Source organism: Periplaneta americana, chromosome 3 (assembly GCF_040183065.1).
Source record: "Periplaneta americana isolate PAMFEO1 chromosome 3, P.americana_PAMFEO1_priV1, whole genome shotgun sequence".
Classification (NCBI taxonomy): Eukaryota; Metazoa; Arthropoda; class Insecta; order Blattodea; family Blattidae; genus Periplaneta; species Periplaneta americana.
The window spans coordinates 75,425,334-75,447,617 of NC_091119.1; the positions used below are offsets into that span (position 1 = coordinate 75,425,334).

General features: G+C 35.7%; 1 protein-coding gene across 4 annotated transcripts in view; it reads right to left on the reverse strand.

The window, feature by feature from the left end:
* Positions 1-22,284, reverse strand: part of LOC138696179 (FK506-binding protein 15-like) — a 296,343-nt gene that overhangs the window by 151,545 nt on the left and 122,514 nt on the right. For all 4 annotated transcript variants that reach the window (XM_069820787.1, XM_069820785.1, XM_069820786.1 and 1 more), the window contains 2 exons: positions 21,204-21,446; positions 7,813-8,009 (listed from right to left, as the gene is read on the reverse strand). In XM_069820787.1, the coding sequence (XP_069676888.1) occupies positions 7,813-8,009; positions 21,204-21,446 (440 nt within the window). The remainder of the gene's footprint in view (positions 1-7,812; positions 8,010-21,203; positions 21,447-22,284) is intronic.

Sequence of the window (22,284 nt, forward strand, 5' to 3'; positions counted from 1 at the left end):
TTTTGTACATTATACTCTACCAATTCATATTGCTGTTCAGTTTTTCAGTTCATTTATTTCGTTTAGCTTGTTCAGAAGGAAATTCTGATTCACACTAACACACCTCTTATGGACACAACACATTGATGCAGTTAGGAGACTTAAGCAAACAGCAACTAAAAGGTGTCTACAGTTGCTGTCAAAAAAAAAAAAAACCACCAGTTACAGAAAATGATCAATAACCTAACCTTCTGAATATGAAAAAAAATCATACTGTACTCCTCAAACTTAGACAATCTCCTTCACATCACTTCTTAAAACCAGTTCTGATAACTCAACCCAATGCCGGTGATTCATGGTGAGGCAGGTGCCTATTTGTAACGCTGTGTTGTCACGTCTTACTAAGCGAATAATGGGGTAAGTGAATTATTTAAAATAATATTTATGAAGTTTAATCCACATAAAGAAACTGCAGAGAAACAAAATTCTGCATATTTAACAGATTGTTTTCACTATATATACATACAGAATAAAGTATATAAAACAAGGAAATAAATTATTGCAACTCACCATTTACTCAGTGTCAGTAAGTGATGTGTCAATCACATCTTCTGATGAAGACTGTAGATCAATTATAAAATTTGTGTCATCAGGGTCGTCAAAAACAAGCTGCAGGTCCCAATAATTCTCTTCAATATGTTTCACATAATTAGTCCACAAATGAGGAGTTACACTTTCAAAGGGCTTTCTTAACATTGTTGTCATTAATACAACCCCTGAGGCACTGTAGCAATTGAAATGAGTTTATTTATATTTCTTGTTGGTGAAACGCCATTTCCACTTAATAACTGAGTAAGAAACAAAATTACATTTTGTACTGTGTCTACTGTCTGTTTTCGCATCATTGATCCTTTCCCTTACACGAGTGTTGTCCTTTTCTTTGGCAGCATTTTAAAATGATAGGTACTTGCTTCACAACCATCCTCCACAGCATCACTCGGATACTCACTATCTAACCAAGACTTAAAAATATTCGACATTCTATTTTACTTCACTGATAACACCACTGAAAGAAGTTAATTCTGTGAGAGGTAATATAAAACTGAGGTCACTGGAGTTCTACGATCCACTTGCTACTACAAATATACATGAGTTATGACAATGCTGTCATAAAACAATTCAGTCATTGGACATGACCAAATGCACAACATAAACACTGAGAGCACGTTGACATGACTGCTTTCCGTGAGCGAGTACAAAATATTTATATATATATATATATATATTCTGCACCAAAATTTAAGAAGTGATTGTACATGTTAAACATAACAAAACTTTTATTACACTTTTCCTTTGATGAAGCACAGTTAAGCAGGAAAAAACATAGTCTTTGTCCAATGTTTGCAGCACCCTATTGCAGTAATGCCCTGAAAGAAATGGCTGATTGCCATACAAGCAGATAGGTAAAAATACACTTATGGAAAATGAAAAAATGAACACTTGGAAGCAATAGTCCTACATCAATTAAGTTTTACTGAATAATTATACAGGTTATACACTGTATATAATCATAATCACAGGGTTCTGTACCTATGGACAAAGGCTACATAATGTCTTGAAAAACAATTTCAATATCTTGTGTAGCCTCCTTTAACTACAATGCAGTCCTGCAATCGTGCATAGAGATGATCATAGAGGTGTCGGGTATCATTTTGGGGAATAGTGTTCCATGCTAAGTCCACCTGTTGCTGTAATTGGTGAAGATTTGTTGCTGGTATTGTAGACCAGACCCATCATGTCCCCCACATTTCAATAGGGATAGGTCTTGTCTTCATACTGGCCAGAGAAGTTGAACACCTTAGAGAGCACGTTGGGTAATACGAGAAGTGTGTCCACAGGCACTGTCCTGATGAAAGAGCACATCTCCCTGACATTGTAGGAATGGCAACAGAATGGGTGGGATGATGTTTTTGATGTATCGTGCACTGCTCAGTGTTCCCTCAACAAACACCAGAGCCGTGCAGCCATTGTAGGCTATTGCTCCCCAGACCTTGATGCCAAGAATTGGTGCTGGATGTGCTGCCCTATACACTCTAGTCATTGCCACTCTTCTGATCGATGCCACACTCGCAAATGACCATCGCTGGTGCCAAGGCAGAATCTGCTCTCATCACTAAACACAACTCCGCATCATTCATCCCTCCAGTTGCATCTTTCGCGACACCATCTGAGAGAGCTGCAGGGTGATGAGGTGTGAGAGAAAGCCTGGTGAGCAGCACCCTTGATTATAGCCCAGCTTTCATCAAACAGTTGCTGATGGTCCTAGCTGACATCCTGGGTGCAACAATGGCCTAATCTGTGCTGCAGTCGCTGTGCTATCAGTAATGGCTGCTCATCTGATGCAGTGGTCCAGGCATGAATCCGTATGCTGCTGCAGTCTGGAACCAGGATGACGAGCATGTGCACCATCGTTGGAACACTGGCACGAATAATGATACATAGCAAACACTTCACGTCCAACGTGTTGGGCAATTCTTCAGGAGGGGCATCTAGCCTCCCACAGACCCACAATACAACTTCGCTCAAATTCAGTTAATTGCATGAACTGTGCTCGTCTATGACATCCTGGCATGTCTACAATGTTCAGTGAACACAGTATGATGCTTGAAACAACAGACCACTGTTTCACCAAGTCATCTACAGTTGTTATGGGCTCAAAGTTTTCATGCTCAATACTTGGTTCCTACACAGTGCACAACACAACACTTTTAATCATTAAATTTAATACCCTCCATCAGTGTCCCATGCGAATATGGTGTTTCTATGTCACTTCTATAGAGGTGTTCATTTTTCATTTTCTATTAGTGTAATCTGAACAGTTAACATCTTGAATCTTTTTTTTTTTTTTTTTTTTTGCAAATTAAACCGTTTAGCCATGAATTTAAATTGAATAATAGTAAAAATCATTGAAATAAATCTTGCAATGCAGTGCATGTCGCATGTTACTAAGTATAGCAGAGGGTGAGGGGAAGCAGTCTGCTCTTGCTCAGAGTTATTGCAGCAACCGTGAAGTTGCCAAATGTTTCATAGAAACATAACGATTTCCTTTAAAATGGTGAATTGTTAGAGAAAAAATTTATTTAGATTTTTCAAATCTCTCCTCAGAATCTATTACAAGTGGATTACCATCCACCATCCATCCTGAATGTTTGTGTATGTGTGTGTCTGTCTCTATTCATATATATATATATATATATATATAAGGCTGCAAAAGGGTATCTGTCGGATACAGGGGGGAGAGCCACTAATCCTTCCCATTGAAGGCCTTAAGGAACCAACCTGGACAAATACCCAATGTCCCATCCCTACCTTCCCATGGTGCAGCTGTTAGTAAGCATAATTTTACAAGCTGAACTAAAGGGAGGGGCTACTCATCAATTAGCACTGGTCAGCTTGATGAGTTAATGACTTAATTTGGTATAATTTTCCTCTATTCAATACCTAATTCTCTCTTTACCCTTTCATATCCAGTCCTCTGACTGAACTCTTACTTTCTTCGACCCCGACGGCATTAGAGCATTCGAGGCCAGGGGTTCATTTCACTTTCCTTCCTCCTCTTTCTACTTTTCTGTTCCTAGTGCTGACCTGCTATGGCACTAAAATCGTCCTCCAGTGGCTTAAGGAGGGAAGGCTGGTGATAAACAAGATCTCCCAGCTAGGTCCAATAGACCCATCGACCAACAGCAGGTGTGGTCCTCCAGACATTCTGGGGGTTGTGTGTGAATGAAGTAGCCACCAAAACGTTAAAATATGGTGTTCACTTAAATCGGCTACAACTTGCCATTTAACCACTCCAATATGAAATGAGTACCATTAAGGTAAAATTATCCTGAGGTAAAATAGTCCCCCAATCGGATCTCCGGGCGGGGACTACTTTAATGGTACAGAATCAACTAAACATCTTACAATGGAATGCTGGCGGTATAACATCAGCCAAGAAGACTGAACTAGCCAATATACTCTCAGATAATAATATAGATATCTTCCTTATTCAAGAAGCAAACCTTAATGCTGACCAATTAAAATATTTTAATTTTAAAGATTTTAATATGAAACTGTTACCCAAAGGTAGACAGATCAGTAGTGGAATTCTCGCAGGTACATCAAAGAAATTAATTACAAATTTTCAAATCATAAAAGAAATGGATAATCAAGACAAATTAGAACTAATAAAAATTGAAGTATGGAAAAATCAACAACATTTCAAAATTTACAGTGCCTATAACCCACCTAATAATCCCCTTGATCTAACTCTGTTTGATATACAACCTAAAACTATCATAATTGGTGACTTTAATGCCCATTCCCAACTTTGGGGCTACGATAATGTAAACCAACCTGGAAAAATGATCATGGTCCTCCTAAATACTACAACCGCAGAACTTGTCTACAGAAAAGAAGATCCCCCTACTTTCATTTATTATTTTGGTTCTGGTACAAATCCAGACTTATTACTAGTAACATCAGATATCCATCACGAAACCAAGAAAAGAATAATTGAAGACCCTGGATATGGCCATAGAGTCATCATTGCTTCTATCCATCTCCACCAAAACCATAGAAAAGAACCCTACAATAACAAAACAACATGGAACTTTAAGAAAGCGAATTGGAAACTATTTACAACAGAACTCGACAAACACCTCAAGGTCAACACACCACTAATGGAAAATACAAACTCAGATAGATTGAACAAATATTTCTGTGAATCTCTTCTTAAAATTTCCAAAAAGTACATTCCACGAGGCAAACCAAAAAAATACACCCCATTCTGGACAGAAAACCTGAATTTATTGAAACAAGATAGAGATAAAGCAAGAACCAAATCAGAACACAGCAAAACACCAGAAGATACTCAAGATTGGAGGAAGAAGACTGCCATTCTTAAAAAAGCAATCATAACAGCAAGAAAGAACAGTTTCAATAAATTTATTGAAAATATTAATTACAGAACCGATAGCGCTAAAACATATAAATTTCTGAAGAATATTTCCAATACACAGGAAAATATTAACCAACCTATTATTCATAATAACAAAACACTAACAGATAGTAGAGATATAGCAAACGCATTTAATAAACACTACTCAAACTCTCACAGATTACATCCCAATATAAAAAAAAACTGACAAATTTATCAAAAGAGAATTACATAAAAATAATAAAAACAAAATTACTAGTACAAAACCTGAAATATTTCATCAAAATTTTACTTCCAAAGAATTAACTCTAGCTATACAAAATTTAAAAACCAAGAATCTCCTGGCCCCAACAACATTCATTCCGAATTTTTTAAACATCTGGGGGAAAAAGCCAAGTCTGTACTTTTATCCATTTTCAATTTATCATGGAACACCTCAATTCCTGCAGCTTGGAAAAAAGCAATCATTGTACCATTTCACAAAAAAGGGAAACCTGCTCATCATGTTAATAGTTATCGACCAATGGCACTATTAAGCATGATAGCAAAAACCATGGAGTCCATGATCTCCAACAGATTAACTTGGTATTTAGAATCCCAAAATCTTTTATCACCAAGACAAGCCAGTTTTCGACAACTACACTCTACCAATGAACAAGTCATACGCCTCGGCCAAGAAATGAAAGACAATTTTAACAAGAAAGAAGATACCTTGGCAATATTTATTGACTTTCAGTTAACATATGACTCTGTTTGGAGAAATAAATTATTACTAAAACTCCAGAAATTAGGTATCTCCAGCAATATGTTCAGATGGATATCAGAATTCCTTAGTCAAAGATTCATTGCCACTAAATTCAATAACTCACTTTCTAGTTACAGACAAACATATCGAGGTCTACCTCAGGGCGCTGTCCTCAGCACAACTTTATTCAATATTTATATAAATGACTTACCCTCCCTATTAGAGGAATCAAACATGAAAACAGCACTATTTGCAGATGATATAGTTTTGTGGACTTCTGGATCTTACAGACATAGAGACAAAATTCAAAATTCTGCTCTTAAAGCTCTAAATCAACTACATCAAATTTGATGACACTCAATTTAAGCAAAAGTAACTACCAATAATATTTTCACTCGGTAAAAAAGAAAGAGAATTCAATATCCAATACAATGGCCAACACCTTCCTAGGACTTATGAATCCAAATATCTTGGAGTTATTTTCGATAGTAAGTTAACATGGAGCAACCATTTGAAATACATTTCTGAAAAAGCTCGTAAAAGATTCTCCCTTCTAAAAAGACTAGCAGGAAAGAAATGGGGATGCTCTAGGAATACTTTGAACACTACATACAAAATGTTTATACATCCAGTGCTGACATACTGCAGAGAAATTTTAATTATTTCACCTTTCATAAACGACATAGAATATGTTCAAAACCAAGCTCTCAGAGTCATTACTGGTGGAATCAAAACAACTCCAATAGATTCTATGAGATTCCTCACTAATATTAACAGCATCAAAATGACAATAGAAGAAAAAGCACTGATTCAATATGAAAAACTTATCAGATTACCAGGAAACAATTGACATTCATACAGTCCTCTCTGTAGATTGAAAACTCAAAAAAGTTTCATATCCATTGTTCAAGAATTAAAACAGAAAATCAATATCCCGAATTTAAAAGAAAACTTACAAATTAAACCAAACCCTTTAACCCTATTAAATATAGAATATAATCCAAATTTAACAGAAGAAATACTGAAATCAGAAGTAAACACTGAAATACTGAAACAATTGTCTTTAGAGACAATTAATATTAGATACCCTCCACAAAACTGGCTTCATTTATACACTGATGGATCCTTGATCTCCAGAGAACAAGGTGCCGGTGCAGGTGTTACGTGCTGTCTCTTCTCACTTTATAGATCTCTTGGATATGGAACAACAAGTTTTGATGGTGAAATCATTGCAATAAGTGAAAGTCTCAGGAATCTTCTAAGCCACATCAATAAATTTAGGAATGCAGTTATATTGTCAGACTCCAAAGCAGCTATTCTATCAATCGTCTCTAAACACACACCTTCATCTCAAACAGCAGAAATAACTAAAATGCTCTCTCAATTAATATCACTCAATAAAAGAATTGTATTCCAATGGATACCATCCCATTGTGGAATCCTGGGAAACGAGAATGCGGATGCTTTAGCAAAGAGGGGCAGCACTGCTGCTTACAAACCTGTTACTAAATCTACGTATTACTCTGTGAAAAGATTTATTAAATCTACATACTTAGACTACAACAAACAAAATTTGATAACACAATCCCAAGGGAAAAAATGGAACTCTCTGCATCAAAATCCACAGTTAATTCCCGATTTACCACGAAAATCGTCGGTAGCTGCATTTAGATTGGCAACAGGCCATGATTGTTTGGCCAAACACCTGCATAGAATTGGAATATATCAGTCCCCTAACTGCCCATTGTGCAACTCAAACCAAGAAATGGATTCGGAACACCTCAAAATCTGTGCTTCAGTGGCTGGTCATGATAATATCTTTGAAAAATATTGGAGTGCAAGAGGTCAAATGACTTTATTGTCAAACGCCTGGCATTAGAAAACAACAACATATTATTTATATATATATATATATATATATATATATATATATATATATATATATCTTTACAAAATGTTGGATAACATGACAAAAACAAGTTTTTTAGTAACAGAGAGAGGGTGGAAAAAGTGTATTTCTGTCAAATTATTGAAATACTTGCAGGACTACACTGCTCTTCTTTCTTTCTATTTAACCAGTCTGCATAATTGGAAAAATGTTACTCACTTCTGATTTGAATCCAAAAGTTGGTACATTTTCTCATTCTGCTCATCAATCTTTGTTCGTTTTTCCTCTAACTCTACTCGGAGCTGCTCATTTTCAGCAATGATCTTCTGAATGCTAGCAAGTAGAGTTGCTGGTTCTAGTGTGCCCAAAGCAGTTGATAAAGATGGCCGAAGTTGCAATTGCTGCATACTATTCAACTGAAAAAGGAGAAATTTGTTAATCAGACACTATTAAAACAGTACATAGAAATCCAAGTAAAACAGATTGTGAAACGGATGTGTGATGACTTTCTACCATTGTTTTCTTGATAAAGTTTCCCAAGACAACCCACCTGGCATTATTACTATGCTAACTCTTGAACTATCCTGTAACTGTTTAACTTCATACAGTGAAACTTTGATTTTACACTCTCTGATTCCACGTTTTCCCATATTTTACATCAAAATTTTAAATCCCATGCTCATAACAACAATACAAAGGAAAGAAAAAAGTTGTTTTATTTAATGATGCTCGCAACTGCCGTGGTTATATCAGCGTAACTGGTGTGCCGAAACTTTGTCCCACAGGAGTTCTTTTACATGCCGTAAATATGCTAACATGAGCCTGTCGCATTTAAGCACACTTAAATGCCATCGACCTGGGCCAGGATCGAACCCGCAACCTTGGACACAGAAGGCCAGCACTATACCAACTGCACCACAACATTTTCTCAATTTTATCTCTGATTTTATGTTTTCGTCGACTTTACATGGGAATTTTTGTGTCCTGTGTCACATTAAACCTCAATTTTGAACAGGATCTGGCAATAATATAGTGTGTCCCAAATTGATATATACACTCTTTGAAATACTATTTCACAGCAAAGAAATAAGATAGAAATACGATTTTGCGATTTATGATTCAGAAGGCAGTGGAAAGCATGGAAACATGTTCATCTGTTTATAAACAAACATGGTGGTGTAATTATTATTCAATGAACGTAAGTGGATACTGAAATGTTATTGGAAAGTGGAGAATGTTGTTGAGGTTCAACGATGTTGGAGGGTTGAATTTCGAACACAACCACCAATAAGGTTAACTATCACAAGAATATGAGACAAGTTTGAAGTCGTTGGAATAGTGCAAGATGTGTAGAAAGGAGTGCGAAAGAAAGAGGAATTCCACCGATAACGAGAGTGTTGATGCAATCATGCAGGCTTTTGCACAATCCCAAAAGAAGTCAATGAGGCAATGTTCTCGTGAGATTGGTATCAGCAAATCCAATGCTCATCGAATTTTGCGAGCTCAAAAATGGAACCCTTACATTCCTTGACTTATCCACGCACTACATGAGGATGACCCAGATAGGCAACTGGAATTTTGTGAGTGGTTCTTGAACATGTGTGATGAAAGGAAAGACTTTCAAGACTTAATTGTTTGGTCAGATGAAGCCACATTTAAACTTAATGGCACAATTATGTGTACTGGGCTAACGAAAACCCACACGTCATTCAAGAAAAGACCATTAATCTTCCACGAGTAACAGTATGGTGTGGTCTGTCTTCCAGAGGAATAATTGGGCCGTAGCCTACTTCTTCGAAGGGACTGTCATGGGTGAGAAATACCTGCAAATGTTGGAAAGTACGATTCGTCTTAACCATTAGAATCCGAAAGACTATGCCACTATTGCACACAAATGTCTAACTCTTAACCAGGAGTTCGTATACCTGCATAATCGGGTAAATTCGTGTTGAGTTCGTTAGCTGAGCAGTTTAAGGCACATAAGATATCTCTGGCCAGCATATTATCGTGCCTAAAATCGCAGGTTCGCGTCCTGGTCACTGCAGTCAATTGAGCCTGTGGTAAAGGATGGGGAGGGCCCATGTAAATCAATCATTGTAATGGTACACATGGAAGCTGACAGAGTTTCAGTTGGAATGATTTAGCTTCTTTTTTAAGAAAGAAAAAAAAACATTACAAAAAATTTTTTTATTGTTTTAATCAAGTGCAATGTCCTTAGTGTTATATAAAATTAAAGAATATCAACGTATTTTATATATAACATACAATTTATAACATATTATATCACGTTATGACCATAATACTAACTGCTCACTATAATAGACACACGGCTAAGGTTAATGACCTCTTTGAGAATGAAAATGGGTTTTACTTTCAACAAGATGGGGCTCCAGCTCACTTCCATGTCAAAGTGAAGAATTTTCTCGATCGCACACTCAATCAGAGATGGCTAGGGTGAAGAGGAAGTGCTGCGGAGTTCCCGTCTCGATTTCCGGATTTAATTCCTCCAGACTTCTACCTATGGGGAGTTCTAAAGAATACAGTGTACGCCACAAAACCACAAACACTGGAGGAACTGAGAGTTCAGATTGAACATGCGTGTAATGATATTCCATTAGCAAAAATCCAGTTGATATGTCGCTCTGTTGTACGTCATTGTTGGGAGTGTACTGTGGCAGAAGGGAGCCATTTTGAACATGTACGAACTTAAGGAATACAAAATCGCAAAAATCGTATTTCTGTTTCATCTCGTTGCTGTTTCAAAATGTGTATACATCAATTTGGGACACTCTGTATAACATGCCACGAGATGCTACATCTGGAGACACTACCATTAACTCCTTTTTTTCATTTGTCAGTGAATTGCTGTTGTAGATAGAGCTCTTGTACTGAACATTAAACACTGTTGTAGTGCATGCAGTCAAATCAAAGTCAACAGTAATAGCAAAAAAGTGCAAAGTATTCTCAATGGTGGAGAAAATGAATATTTTCGCTCAAGTTGATGCCTACATTAATACAAGTGTTGATTTAGTAACGAGACTTAATTTATCCATGTCAACACTAAAGATAATAGTGAAATGTCGTGCTGAAAGTGAGAAGAGTTTCGCGAGTTGTGTTTCATTTTCCAAGGAGAGGTTGTTAAAAATATCGCCACTACAAGAACTCCAGAGTGCACTTTCGACAAGGTTTAAACAAACTCGCTCAGCAATACTTCTGTCAATGGCACTCATTTAAAAGAGGAGCACTATACATTACTGCCAGACTTGGAGTAGATAATTTCAAGGCATCTAACTGTTGGATTGATCATTTTAAATCATTTTAAAAAAAAGTCATAATCTTATATACAAGATACTTTCAAGGAAAAGTGCTAGTGTGAACCCCAAAACAATAAAAGAATGGAAGAGTGAACTTCAAAAGCAGGTTGAAGGTTATGATCTTAAGGATATTTATAATGCAAATGAAACTGGCTTGTTTTTTAATTTGAAACTAAATAAAACATGAGCTACAAAGGTGAGCCATGGCATGGAGGTGAAAATTCGAAGCAAAGATTGACTGTTTTGCTTGCTTACAATGCAGATGGTTCTGATAAATTACCTCCATTGGTCAAAGAAAAACATAAGCCACGCTGTTTTAAGGGAATTGAAACACTGCCAACCAAATGTATATATATAATTTACTTCAAGAAATAGTCTGCCCAGGCATCCTGGGTTGCCAAAAACACAGAATAACACACATATAAGAATAGTAATGATTACAGTAAGATAGATGAGCCAAATTTAAATGTGAACTAGGAGCTTAAGTTTAAGAAATAATAAATTTGTACATATATTTGTAACAATCACACACTAACGAATAGAAAAAGGGGGGGGGGGGTATTATGATATTCCGTATAAATGATTTTTCAGAATTGCCACAGACCCTTTAATGGTTGAAGTAATTATTTTTGGAATGATGTCATGGATTCCAAATGTTTTGATAGTGTTTACAGTTGATCGTGGGATGGTGCCCCTCGCTCCGATCATTAAACCATGTACTTCCCAGGTGCCTTCCATCTGATATTTTTCTCGAAAATACGGAATAGTAGGCTCATAAATTTGTTGTTTTTCTTTGTTGACCTCGGATGGTTGGGTCTGGCTCATCTCAAATCTAACAGTTGGGTCCAGTATAAAGCCTTTACTATTAGTCTTGTCTAGAGCCACGATGTCCGCTCTTCTAATTCCGCCGCCTTCAGACGCAACGCAGTGCACCTCTTCATGGACCTCGAAGGATTTGTTTCTAAGGGCTTGTGCTATTAGTTTTCGGATGTTATGATGGCGTGAATTTCTCAGGAGTTCTCCATGCTGACAGGATCCTAGGACGTGTGCTAAGGTTTCAATCTCGTTGCAGTATCTGCAACGGAAACCGTCCAAGGATCTCCCATGAAGACTTCTCACTGGTGCTACGTTAGCATTCATCTTAATTGCGTCCCGCCATTCAGAGGAAGATAGACCCTCCTTAGAAAAAATCCATTTATTTCCGGGAGTATATTCTTGAAATAAAATAACACCTTTTCCTTTATGTGGAAGCGCACACCATTTGTCGTACTCTTGTTTCCTAAGATTTTGTCGTAGTTTATGGACATTGATGTTACTTATATCCAGATCTTCAGGTGGAATTTTTAACTTCCTGGAACATACTTTCTTTTCTGCTGCTATGTTCCTTGTAGAAACGACAAGAGGATTCGAGGTTCTCAATAATGTGTTGCAAATATTGAGATGCTGTAAATATGCTTCCCATTGAGCTTTGAAAAGGCTGAGACCCTTATATTTACGTTCGGTGTACAACATCGCGTCGGGCGTGTCTCCTGGCAAACATAAAATTTCCTTCACCGAACTTTTAATTAACTTATCCACATCTTCGAGAAACCGGTCAGAAAGCTGGTGAAGGGGAGCATTTTGAAGAGGATAAACAAGTATAGGCCAAATATACATATTTAAAACATTGAGTTTTTGTTCTGGTTTCAGAAGATAAGTAGATGTTAAAGCTTGGATCTTATTATTTAAATTATTGATTACTTTGGCAATGTCAAACTTAATTTCATCAGAAAAATTAATCCCAAGGTATTTGATTCGTTCATCTCCATCAATACTATTAACATTTGATCCTCCAAGATTCAATGTCGTACTACTTAATTTTCCTTTCTCGATAACGATGGTTTGAGTTTTAGATTCATTTAGACTTAATCCGATCTGCTGTAATGACCGTTTTGTCATGGTAAATATTTCAGATGCAGCAATTGTACTTTTAGCAACAAGTGCAATATCATCCGCAAATCCTAATGTTACTACATTATTTAGATCCGATACAAGGTCATATCCAAATTCTTCAGCCACACTAGGCTCGGATAATTCATCAAAAATGTGGTCTATGCTGAGATTAAAAAGCATTGGGGAAAGAGGAGCGCCTTGCATAACCCCTTGTTTAAACGGTATGGGTTTTGTTTTATGGATTCCAACCTCTATCTGGGTTTCATTTCCACACTGTAAATTTATAATTAAATCCTGTAATTTTTGGGGAAGGGCAGAATTGTGAATGACAGATTCCAAATGCCGATGTCCAAGAGTATCATAAGCTTTATGCACATCAAGAAACAAGATGGTGACATCTTCTTTTTCGATTTTGGCCTTACGAAGAACTGAATTTAATATAGAGGCATTAATCTGTGCACCAGCAGTAGATACAAATCCTCGTTGGTTTTCATTAAATTCTACGTATTGTTGCATTCTTGAACAAAGACACCTCTCCAAAACTCTTCGAATTACTGAACAAATGGTTATAGGTCGATAATTATTTGGGTCCTTTTTTTCTCCACCTTTATATATAAGAACAGTTCTAGCTTTCCGAAAAAAATTAGGTACCCAATTGTGTGATAACGTTTTAGTTCCTATTAATGCTAAAATTACTGCAACTTTTTCACATTTAATAGTTCGCATCAATATTTTATCTGGTCCTGCAGAAGTGTCAATCGAAATACCTTGCATAGCTTTAAGAATTTCTTCCTTACTAACAGTATCCAGAAATTTGTTGTTAATATCATCTTTGTCAACTTCAGTAATATGGTTCGGATAATTATCCAAGTGATGGTGGTTTACATTATTAAATTTATTATTAAACGTAGTTTCAATCTCATTTACCGGAATACTTAAAGGACATTTCTTTGGTTCAAATATTCGACGAACTGCTTTCTTTCTTTGGTTATAATATAGGAATTGTGTCACCTGGTAATTGTATTTTTCTAGTCTGACTTGCTTTTCTCGTTTGGATTTCCTTTGCGGATTTGTGGTTTCAGTATAGTGTCTATTATTATTTTTGAAGTCACCACGTCTGCATGCTAGATAATACCGCGTGGCGGGGTGTTTGGGGCCTGGGAGAAAATGATGAGCAGTACCAAGAAAATCTTTGAAATCTTCCGTATATTTTTGAAAGTTTTCCTCGTCCATATTACTCTGAAAAATTTGAATCCACTCATCCAAATTTTGTTGAAACCCATGAACATCATTTTTGTCTGAAACATTCTCACTCTCGAGATTAGGGAGTGGTATCTCCGGTATATCAAGGGAAACATTCTGATTATTAGAATTATAACTAGAACATAGATTAGTACGAAATTCTTCCGGATGAGCTTTAGCAATATGCTGCTTAACACCTTTGAAAAATTTATTACAATGAGGACAGATGTTAAGTGCAGTTGACCGTATACCATGAGCCACTTTCATGTGCTTATGAATACCCCTTTTATCATACAACTTTTTGCAATAAATACATCCAATTTTATTTTGTCGTAATGATGAATCATTATCATCAGGTTGATTAGTAGCACTAATATGTGTAGAAATATCGTAAGGATTTTCTGCTGCTGCTGGGGTAATATTCAGCGAAGAATCTTCTGATGTGTGACATCTCGAAATGTGGGTATTGATACCTCGATGAGTAAAAGATTTATCACATAAAGTACAAGTGACAGAAGAAGTGTTAGTATAGTAAAATCAAATGGAGTAGACAGAGGGATGTTGGTTGACATCACTGATAAATTAAACTAAAACGCGTAAATAAACTACACAAAAACGAAATAAAACGAATTAATGTTTGTAAGCACTGTTGCTATGTAAAATCAACAAGCCTATAAAGTCACTAGAAAACACACTGAATTTCTTGAAGATTCACATGATGAAAAACTTTCCTAATATACACATGAACAAACGAAATAAGAAAGTCCTCCTGGGTAACTACAATATTTAAAGACTATATGCATCAGCTGTATCATCAAATGGTTAAGGGTAGGAAATTTCTTCTCTTCATTGACCAGTACATGCACACGTAAGAGACTCATTGCCCTTAGAAATGTTAAGGTAATATTTTTCCCATCAAATTTTACCAGCCTGCTACAATCTTTGGATCTGGCTGTAATGAAACCACTCAAGTGCCATTACAGCAGGTGATAAGGAAGGCTGTTGCTTTGACAGATGGGGGAATGCTTGAAGATGCATCAAAGCAGAGTTTAAGCATCCTTATAGCAATGTACTATATACTGCAGAGGCTTGGCAGAATATAATCGCTCCAACCATCCAGAAATGCTTTAGGAAATGTGGTTTTGCTGTTCAAGATAGCTAGGTACAATGATGATGACAATGTCTTCAGGAGAAATGTGACAGGAAATCCATTCAATCTAAGGGAGTGCAATTTGAAGACTATATTGTTTGTGATGAGTATTAATGTTTGTGAGGTGCAAGATGCTGACCAGGTGCTGGATGCATCACTCAATGATGACGACAATGATGAAGATTATGACCAAGATGTGTGTGGAAGAGATACATGTAGACTTCTTAGATGCTCTATAAGGGTTGCAAAAAACAAGAGCATATTTTCAAAAATTTAATGTCAGTGATGAAATGTCTGTAATGTGTCAAAAAGTGGAAAATTAACTATACAAACTGAAGGGTCAGGAACATATGAAACAAACGTCCCTGTCAGGATAGCTGAAAAGATAAGAGGGTCTGTTATTACAGTAATATAACAAGAAGTATTGTATTCTTTCCAATTTCTTTTGTATACTATCCTATAACTTTTCCTTGATTTTACTTTTCTCAATTTTACAGTTTTCTTCAGTAGTCAACAAAGTGTAAAATAGGGGGTTTACTGTATTCATTTATGCCAAATAATTTGTGCACCTATTCACATACCTTAAAAATGAATCAATTCATATCATAATTTTTAGCTAGTTAGTGTTTAGAATAAAATCACGTTGATATGATACGAGTACAATCAGACCGAGTTTGCTTGAACAGTCACTTGGACATAACTCATATCATAGTAATAGGTGATATGAGTGCACTTAGATGCTGACATCCGACATGAGTAAACTACGACTGTACTCAACTTCGAGTATTATTGGATATGAGTATGAATTAAAAATGGCGGAGGACAGCGGAGTGTTGGAAGATCTCGTTCGAAAAAGGGACAGAATATGAAATGGTGCAGTTTGTTGGACTATAGGAAACAGAATAAGTGATGTGGAACTTAAGATTGCCTGAATACAAAAGCAAAGATGTGCGGGGCTCTGCAGTAAAGTGTAAACCTCATGAAGGAAATTGTAATTTAGGTTCAGTGCTAATATAAATGTAATACTATTAAGTATTTGTTGATTTTATTCAAATGTACAACACAAAATTACGCTTTTCTTAACTTTATAACATTATATCCAAATGAATAGACTGATATAACACAATATCCAAATGAATAGATCGAATCATAAAATTTCAATAATGAGAATTAAACTAAACTTTCACAACATGTGTAAGATGTGCACACATTTCCATGACTCACCAATACATTAAAAGTGAAGATTCCGCAGAAAATATAGTAATTTCATTCTTTTCTCTATTTTCGTAGTGGCTAGAGTTGCAATAATTTTACAGACTGATTCATGTATCTATCATTAAGCCTCAAAACTTTTGTCGTAACAAGTCTTCGATTGCAGACAATTTTACATACCCATCTGATAATTAATTTATCTTAATGTGTAGTTTTTGGGGATACAAGGTGTATAATGTTTCATGCGTTGTTTCATCTTATGTAGGATGAAAATTTTTACAGCATTTTTTGAGTACAGTACATTGTCATTTCGTCTTTTTATTTTCAAATAGAGACTTTAATTGTTTAGTACAAAAGGATTAGGGAACTTGGTTCTGGATCTTACTTCCTTTGTTTGCTGTACAGGAAGAGTTTGATGTATTTATAGCTCCTTCGTTAACATGTCTTTGGCAGTTCCAATACCTGAAGGACCAGATCCGCCATTTTTTAAATGATCTGATCGATAATACGTCATGTCAACCACATCTAGAAGTGTGCTTGTATGAGCTGGCTTGTACAAGTGTACTCTGTCCGACTGTACTCATATCGTGTCAACATGGCTTTAGGCATCTATACGATATTGTTAAATGTAACTTCTTACCTAATAATAAAATGAAGAACAAAATTTTATACACCAATTTCAACCAAACCGCAATTATCTGCAACGTTTGTCCAACCACTTCAAATGTAATATCGTTATTTTTTATTATTTTTCAAATTTGGTTTCTAACATTTTATTTGTATACTTCTCAGAAAACATGATGCATAAATATTGAATAAGTGAAATTCTGTTATGAGACAAAACCAAAAAGACAAAGATGACATAAAACTGTTTCTGATTTCATAGATGCTAAAAGCATTTACTTCTACCTAGTGCTGTAATTGGGGAAAAAAATTCTAAGTGAAACTCACATTACAGTCTATTTCAGAAGACAGCAGATTGCTTCATATGTAACTTCCTTCACTGGCTGTCATTTCCTACACGCTTCATATGTAACTTCTTTCACTGGCTGTCATTTCCTACACGGGATTGTACATATGGGTGTGAATTGAACTCTTGAAGTGAGAGCCAACACTGCTTATGAATATTCAATCCACTTGCCCTTGAGATTAGAAAGGAGATCATTTCTCTTCTATGATATTACTTCATTCATTGTGCTGAATGATCTTTTGCACTCTGATGTTGAAATTGACAGAGAGTCGATTGTTTGTTTTAAAATTTTCTGTTCATGTGTTTCAGTTTCACAGTCAACAAACTTACGGAAAGCAGTTATGAAGAGTCGCTTTTTTAGCAAACAAAAAATAGTGCAGAGTCTGCACACACTTTTATCAACATTAGTGACATCAGTCTCAGAAGGTCAGCTTTTTGTATTAACCACATTGGGGTCTTTTACAAGTAAATTCATTTGTTCATCACTTACTAATGGCTTTTAGAGAACTCTGAAGTTCATTGCTGCCCTCACATATGATCTGTACCTATCCTGAGTAAGACTACTCCAGTCCCTACCATCATATCTCCCCCACTCTCAAACCCATTTTATATTATCCTCCCATCTACATTTTGACCTCCCCAAAGATCTTTTCCACTCAGGTCTTTCAAAACACTATATTCATTTCTGGAATCACCCATACGTGCTACATGCCCTGTCCATCTCAAATGTCTGGATTTAATGTTCCTAATTATGTTAAGTGAAGAATACAATGCGTGCAGTTCTGTTCCTTTCTCAAAGTGAGAGTCCAAGTTTCACAACCATACAGAATAACTGGTAATATAACGTTTTATAAATTCTAACTTTCAGCTTTTCCAGAGCAGACTGGATGATAAAATCTTCTCAATTGAATAATAACAGGCATTTCCCATATTTATTCTGCGTTTAATTCCCTCTCGAGTGTTATTTATATTTGTTACTGTTGCTCCAAGCAACTTGAATTTTTTCACCTATTCAAAGGATAAATTTCCAATTTTTATATGTTCCGGTCACAAGACATAATCATATACTTTGTCTTTTCAGGATTTACTTCCAAATATATCTCCTTACTTGCTTCAAGTAAAATTCTCGTGTTTTTCCTAATCGTTTGTGGTTTTTCTCATAACATATTCACATCATTCACATAAACAAGTAGCTGATGTAACCTGTTCAAAAATAAATTATCTCTGTTTACCTAATGGCATATTTTAGAGCAAAGTTAAAAAGTAAAGGTGATAGTGCATTTCCTTGCTTTAGCCCGCAGTGAATTGGAAAAGCATGAGACAGAAACTGACTTATACAGACTCTGCTGTATGTTTCATTGAGACACATTTTAATTAATCGAACTAGTTTCTTGGGAATACCAAATTCAATAATGATATTATATAAAACTTCTCTTTTAAGTGAGTCATATGCCTTTTTAAATCTACGAATAAATGCTGTACTGTGCCCTTATACTCCCATTTCTTTCTCCAATATCTGTCAAATACAAAAAATGTGATCAATAGTCTATCTATTACGCCTAAAACCACATTGATGATCTTCAATAATTTCATCTACATAAGAAGTTAATTTCCTCAAAAGAATAGTGTAGTACAAAATTTTGTATGACAACAATAAAAATAACATTTCTCCTAAGTTACTACAGTTAGTCTTTTCCCCCCCTTCTTAAAGATAGGTACAATTATTTATTTTATTTGAATATACAATTTCTTGAACCCTATTTTACCCGAGAGTACATTAGGATTATAGTTATAGACTGATAGTTTATATTATTACAAGGAGAATTCATTTACCGTGGGTAACTCGGTCTTGCTACTTGAAATTAACACATATCTCCTATATTCATTTAAATTAATTACAAATTCTTAAATATATTACATACAAAATTACAAAACTGTTTATAACACCATGTTTTTCTGAACACATTGAATAATGGTTTGTCATATATTACATTACAAAAATGTAATTGTCCGACCAAAATAAGTCTTGTTTTCGAATACTGGACAATGAAACAAAAGGTGATGCACAGTTTGCTATTCCTCACAGATACATAAGTAGCCATTTTCCTTACGTAATTTAAATCGTTCTAAATAAGACCCAAATTTCCCATGACCCGATAAAAATTGTGTTAGTATGATATGGACTCCTTCCATTGTTCTAGTACAATTTTATTTTCCCAAATAGGAAGTATAAGCTTATAAATTTCACTGGATAATGTGTTTCCACCCTCTTGTATTACTTCTGCTGGAATTTAATCGAGTCCACACATGTGGAGCAATGGTCAGTGCTTCTGGCCGCGAAACCAGGTGACCCGGGTTTGATTCCCGGTCGGGGCAAGTTACCTGGTTGAGGTTTTTTTCCAGGGTATTCCCTCAACCCAATATGAGCAAATGCTGGGTAACTTTCGGTGCTGGACTCCGGACTCATTTCACCGGCATTATCACCTTCATCTCATTCAGACGCTAAATAACCAAAGATGTTGATAAAGCGTCATAAAATAACCTCTTAAAAAAAAAAAATTTTGATCGATACCTGGAGACTTGTACTTTTTCAGATTTTCTATAGCAATTTTGACTTCAGAAAGTGTGGGTTCGGGTATAAATGACTCAGCAGTGTACTTGAATATCGTTCTGATCATTTATATTTGGCACTGTACAACAGAGTACATTCTCTGTCTGCCTGCATAGAGAAAAAAGATGAAATGCACATCTCACTTCATCTTTTTCTAACATAAGTGTTTCTCTGTTTAACAGAAGCCTAACTTGAATTGAAATTTGCTCAGATACTGAACCCGATAAAAAACAGGATCATTTTATCGATAAGTATTTAGCTAGAATTAAAAGGTTATTTTTACCAGAACTGTAAAGCCCAACTAAAATTTTAACCGGAACTGCATTCTGGCCCAACTACAGCATTGCTTCTATCAAAATATCCAATCTGTATTTTGCAAAATAACCCAGTTTTTCTACACTTTATATGATTAAGAAGTAAATAGGATATTTTAATCTGTCATCAATTACTACATAAATATGTTATATGTGACAAATTTCCCAAAACTCAATCACCTACTGTACTACTTTCCATAAATGAATACATTTTCGTTTTCGAACATACAGAATGTTTCATTTAATGGAGGGTGCGAATTAAGATTTCAATTGGGGGGGGGGGGGGATAGAATCCTAGATAAAGAATACCATACATAAAATTATTATTATCCTCATTCAATACATCAATACGACTCATTATTATCCTCATTCAATATGACTCAACGCTTGGTTGCACTGAGTTGCTTGTGTCGTATCTTGATCATAATAATAATAATTATATCCATGAGCAGGCTTAAGATAAGAAGTGTAATTCCTAATTTATGGATTGTTGTCAGCTTGTCGGTAATGATAATACATCAATATTATATTTTGCTTACTTTATACTGTCACTTTATAAAGCATACTCATATTAAAACAATAATTATATTCTGTCAGGAGGGATAGAAGTTATCCCTGGCAGGGATGTAAATATAAATTTATTAGAGGGGGATAATTTTCCAACAGGGGGGAAATTCCCCCATACCCCCGTTAATTCGCACCCTGATTTAATGTCACAGTATAAAACCAAATGTCGTGACCACAAAGTTATCGAACTCCTTCATCTAAATAAATAAAAATGATCAGAAGCGTCATAAAATTTTTAAAATGACAATCACAATGTAATAAACAAGGAATGTTGAAAATAACTCTACTTAATTCTAACCTTTGTAAGCACTTGATCCACTTTGTCTGCAACCTTAGCTACATTCATGCGAACCTCAGAGTTCTGGGTTCGTGTCTCAGCAAGAAACACAGACAAGTGAGATTCTGGTGAAGAAACTGCAGGGGATGTGCCCACAGTAGCCGAAGGCAGAGGATACACTTGGTGGGTGCCAACTGCTTGCGGTGTCATCAGGGGATACAGCTGTTCAGGAGGCTGCACGTATGTCAATGAGCCATTCGACCTCTACAAAATAAAGAAGCTGTCTACACAACTTATATACACCATCTTTAGACAGAACACTGCTCTAGAACTTATTCTTATATATTTTATATTCAGAATAAAAATCTGTAATCTTGCAATATTGCCTGTCATCTGTTTTAAAATATTCAGTGAAGAGGAGAAAACAGAGATACAGAGAGAGAGAGAAAAGGGGAGGAAGAGGAAGATATCAAAGAGAAGGAAAGAGAGGAGGATAGGCATAATATTAATGTGTGTATAAAAGTGGGTGGGTAAAGAATAAGTAAGAGTCAGTCAGTCTTCTCTGTCTGTCTGTCCATTTGTCCATCCATCCATCCATGTGTGTGTGTGTGTGTGTGTGTATGTGTGTGTGTACTCGAGCACGCGTGCAAATAAATTTATCAATTAATTTATCACATTAATTATTTTGTTTCTGAAAAATATTTCTTACTAATAGAAGTAGTCCAATAACTACGAATTACATTGCAACACATAGATTCAATTATTCTAGAGAACTCCAGAGAAGATGGTGAACATAGCAAAGAAGTTGCTTCATTTTACAGCTGTTGTAGGGATGAAACTTCAATTCTGAATCTTGAAGAGGACATACATTTTCATAAATGAAACTTAAAGTAATTACTTTTTTCTCTTACTGTTCTGTTCAGTAAAACATTTCTTATGTAGTAGAAAACAAAGAATTCTTCATTGCGAGTTTTCTCCTCTATTCTTACATCTCAATGGACCATTTCCGATTTATTAATATACTAATTTACACATCAATCCGATTGCTAGGAATTATGATTTGAGATTGTCATGTGTTCATTGTGTGGGTGTTCGCACTCTG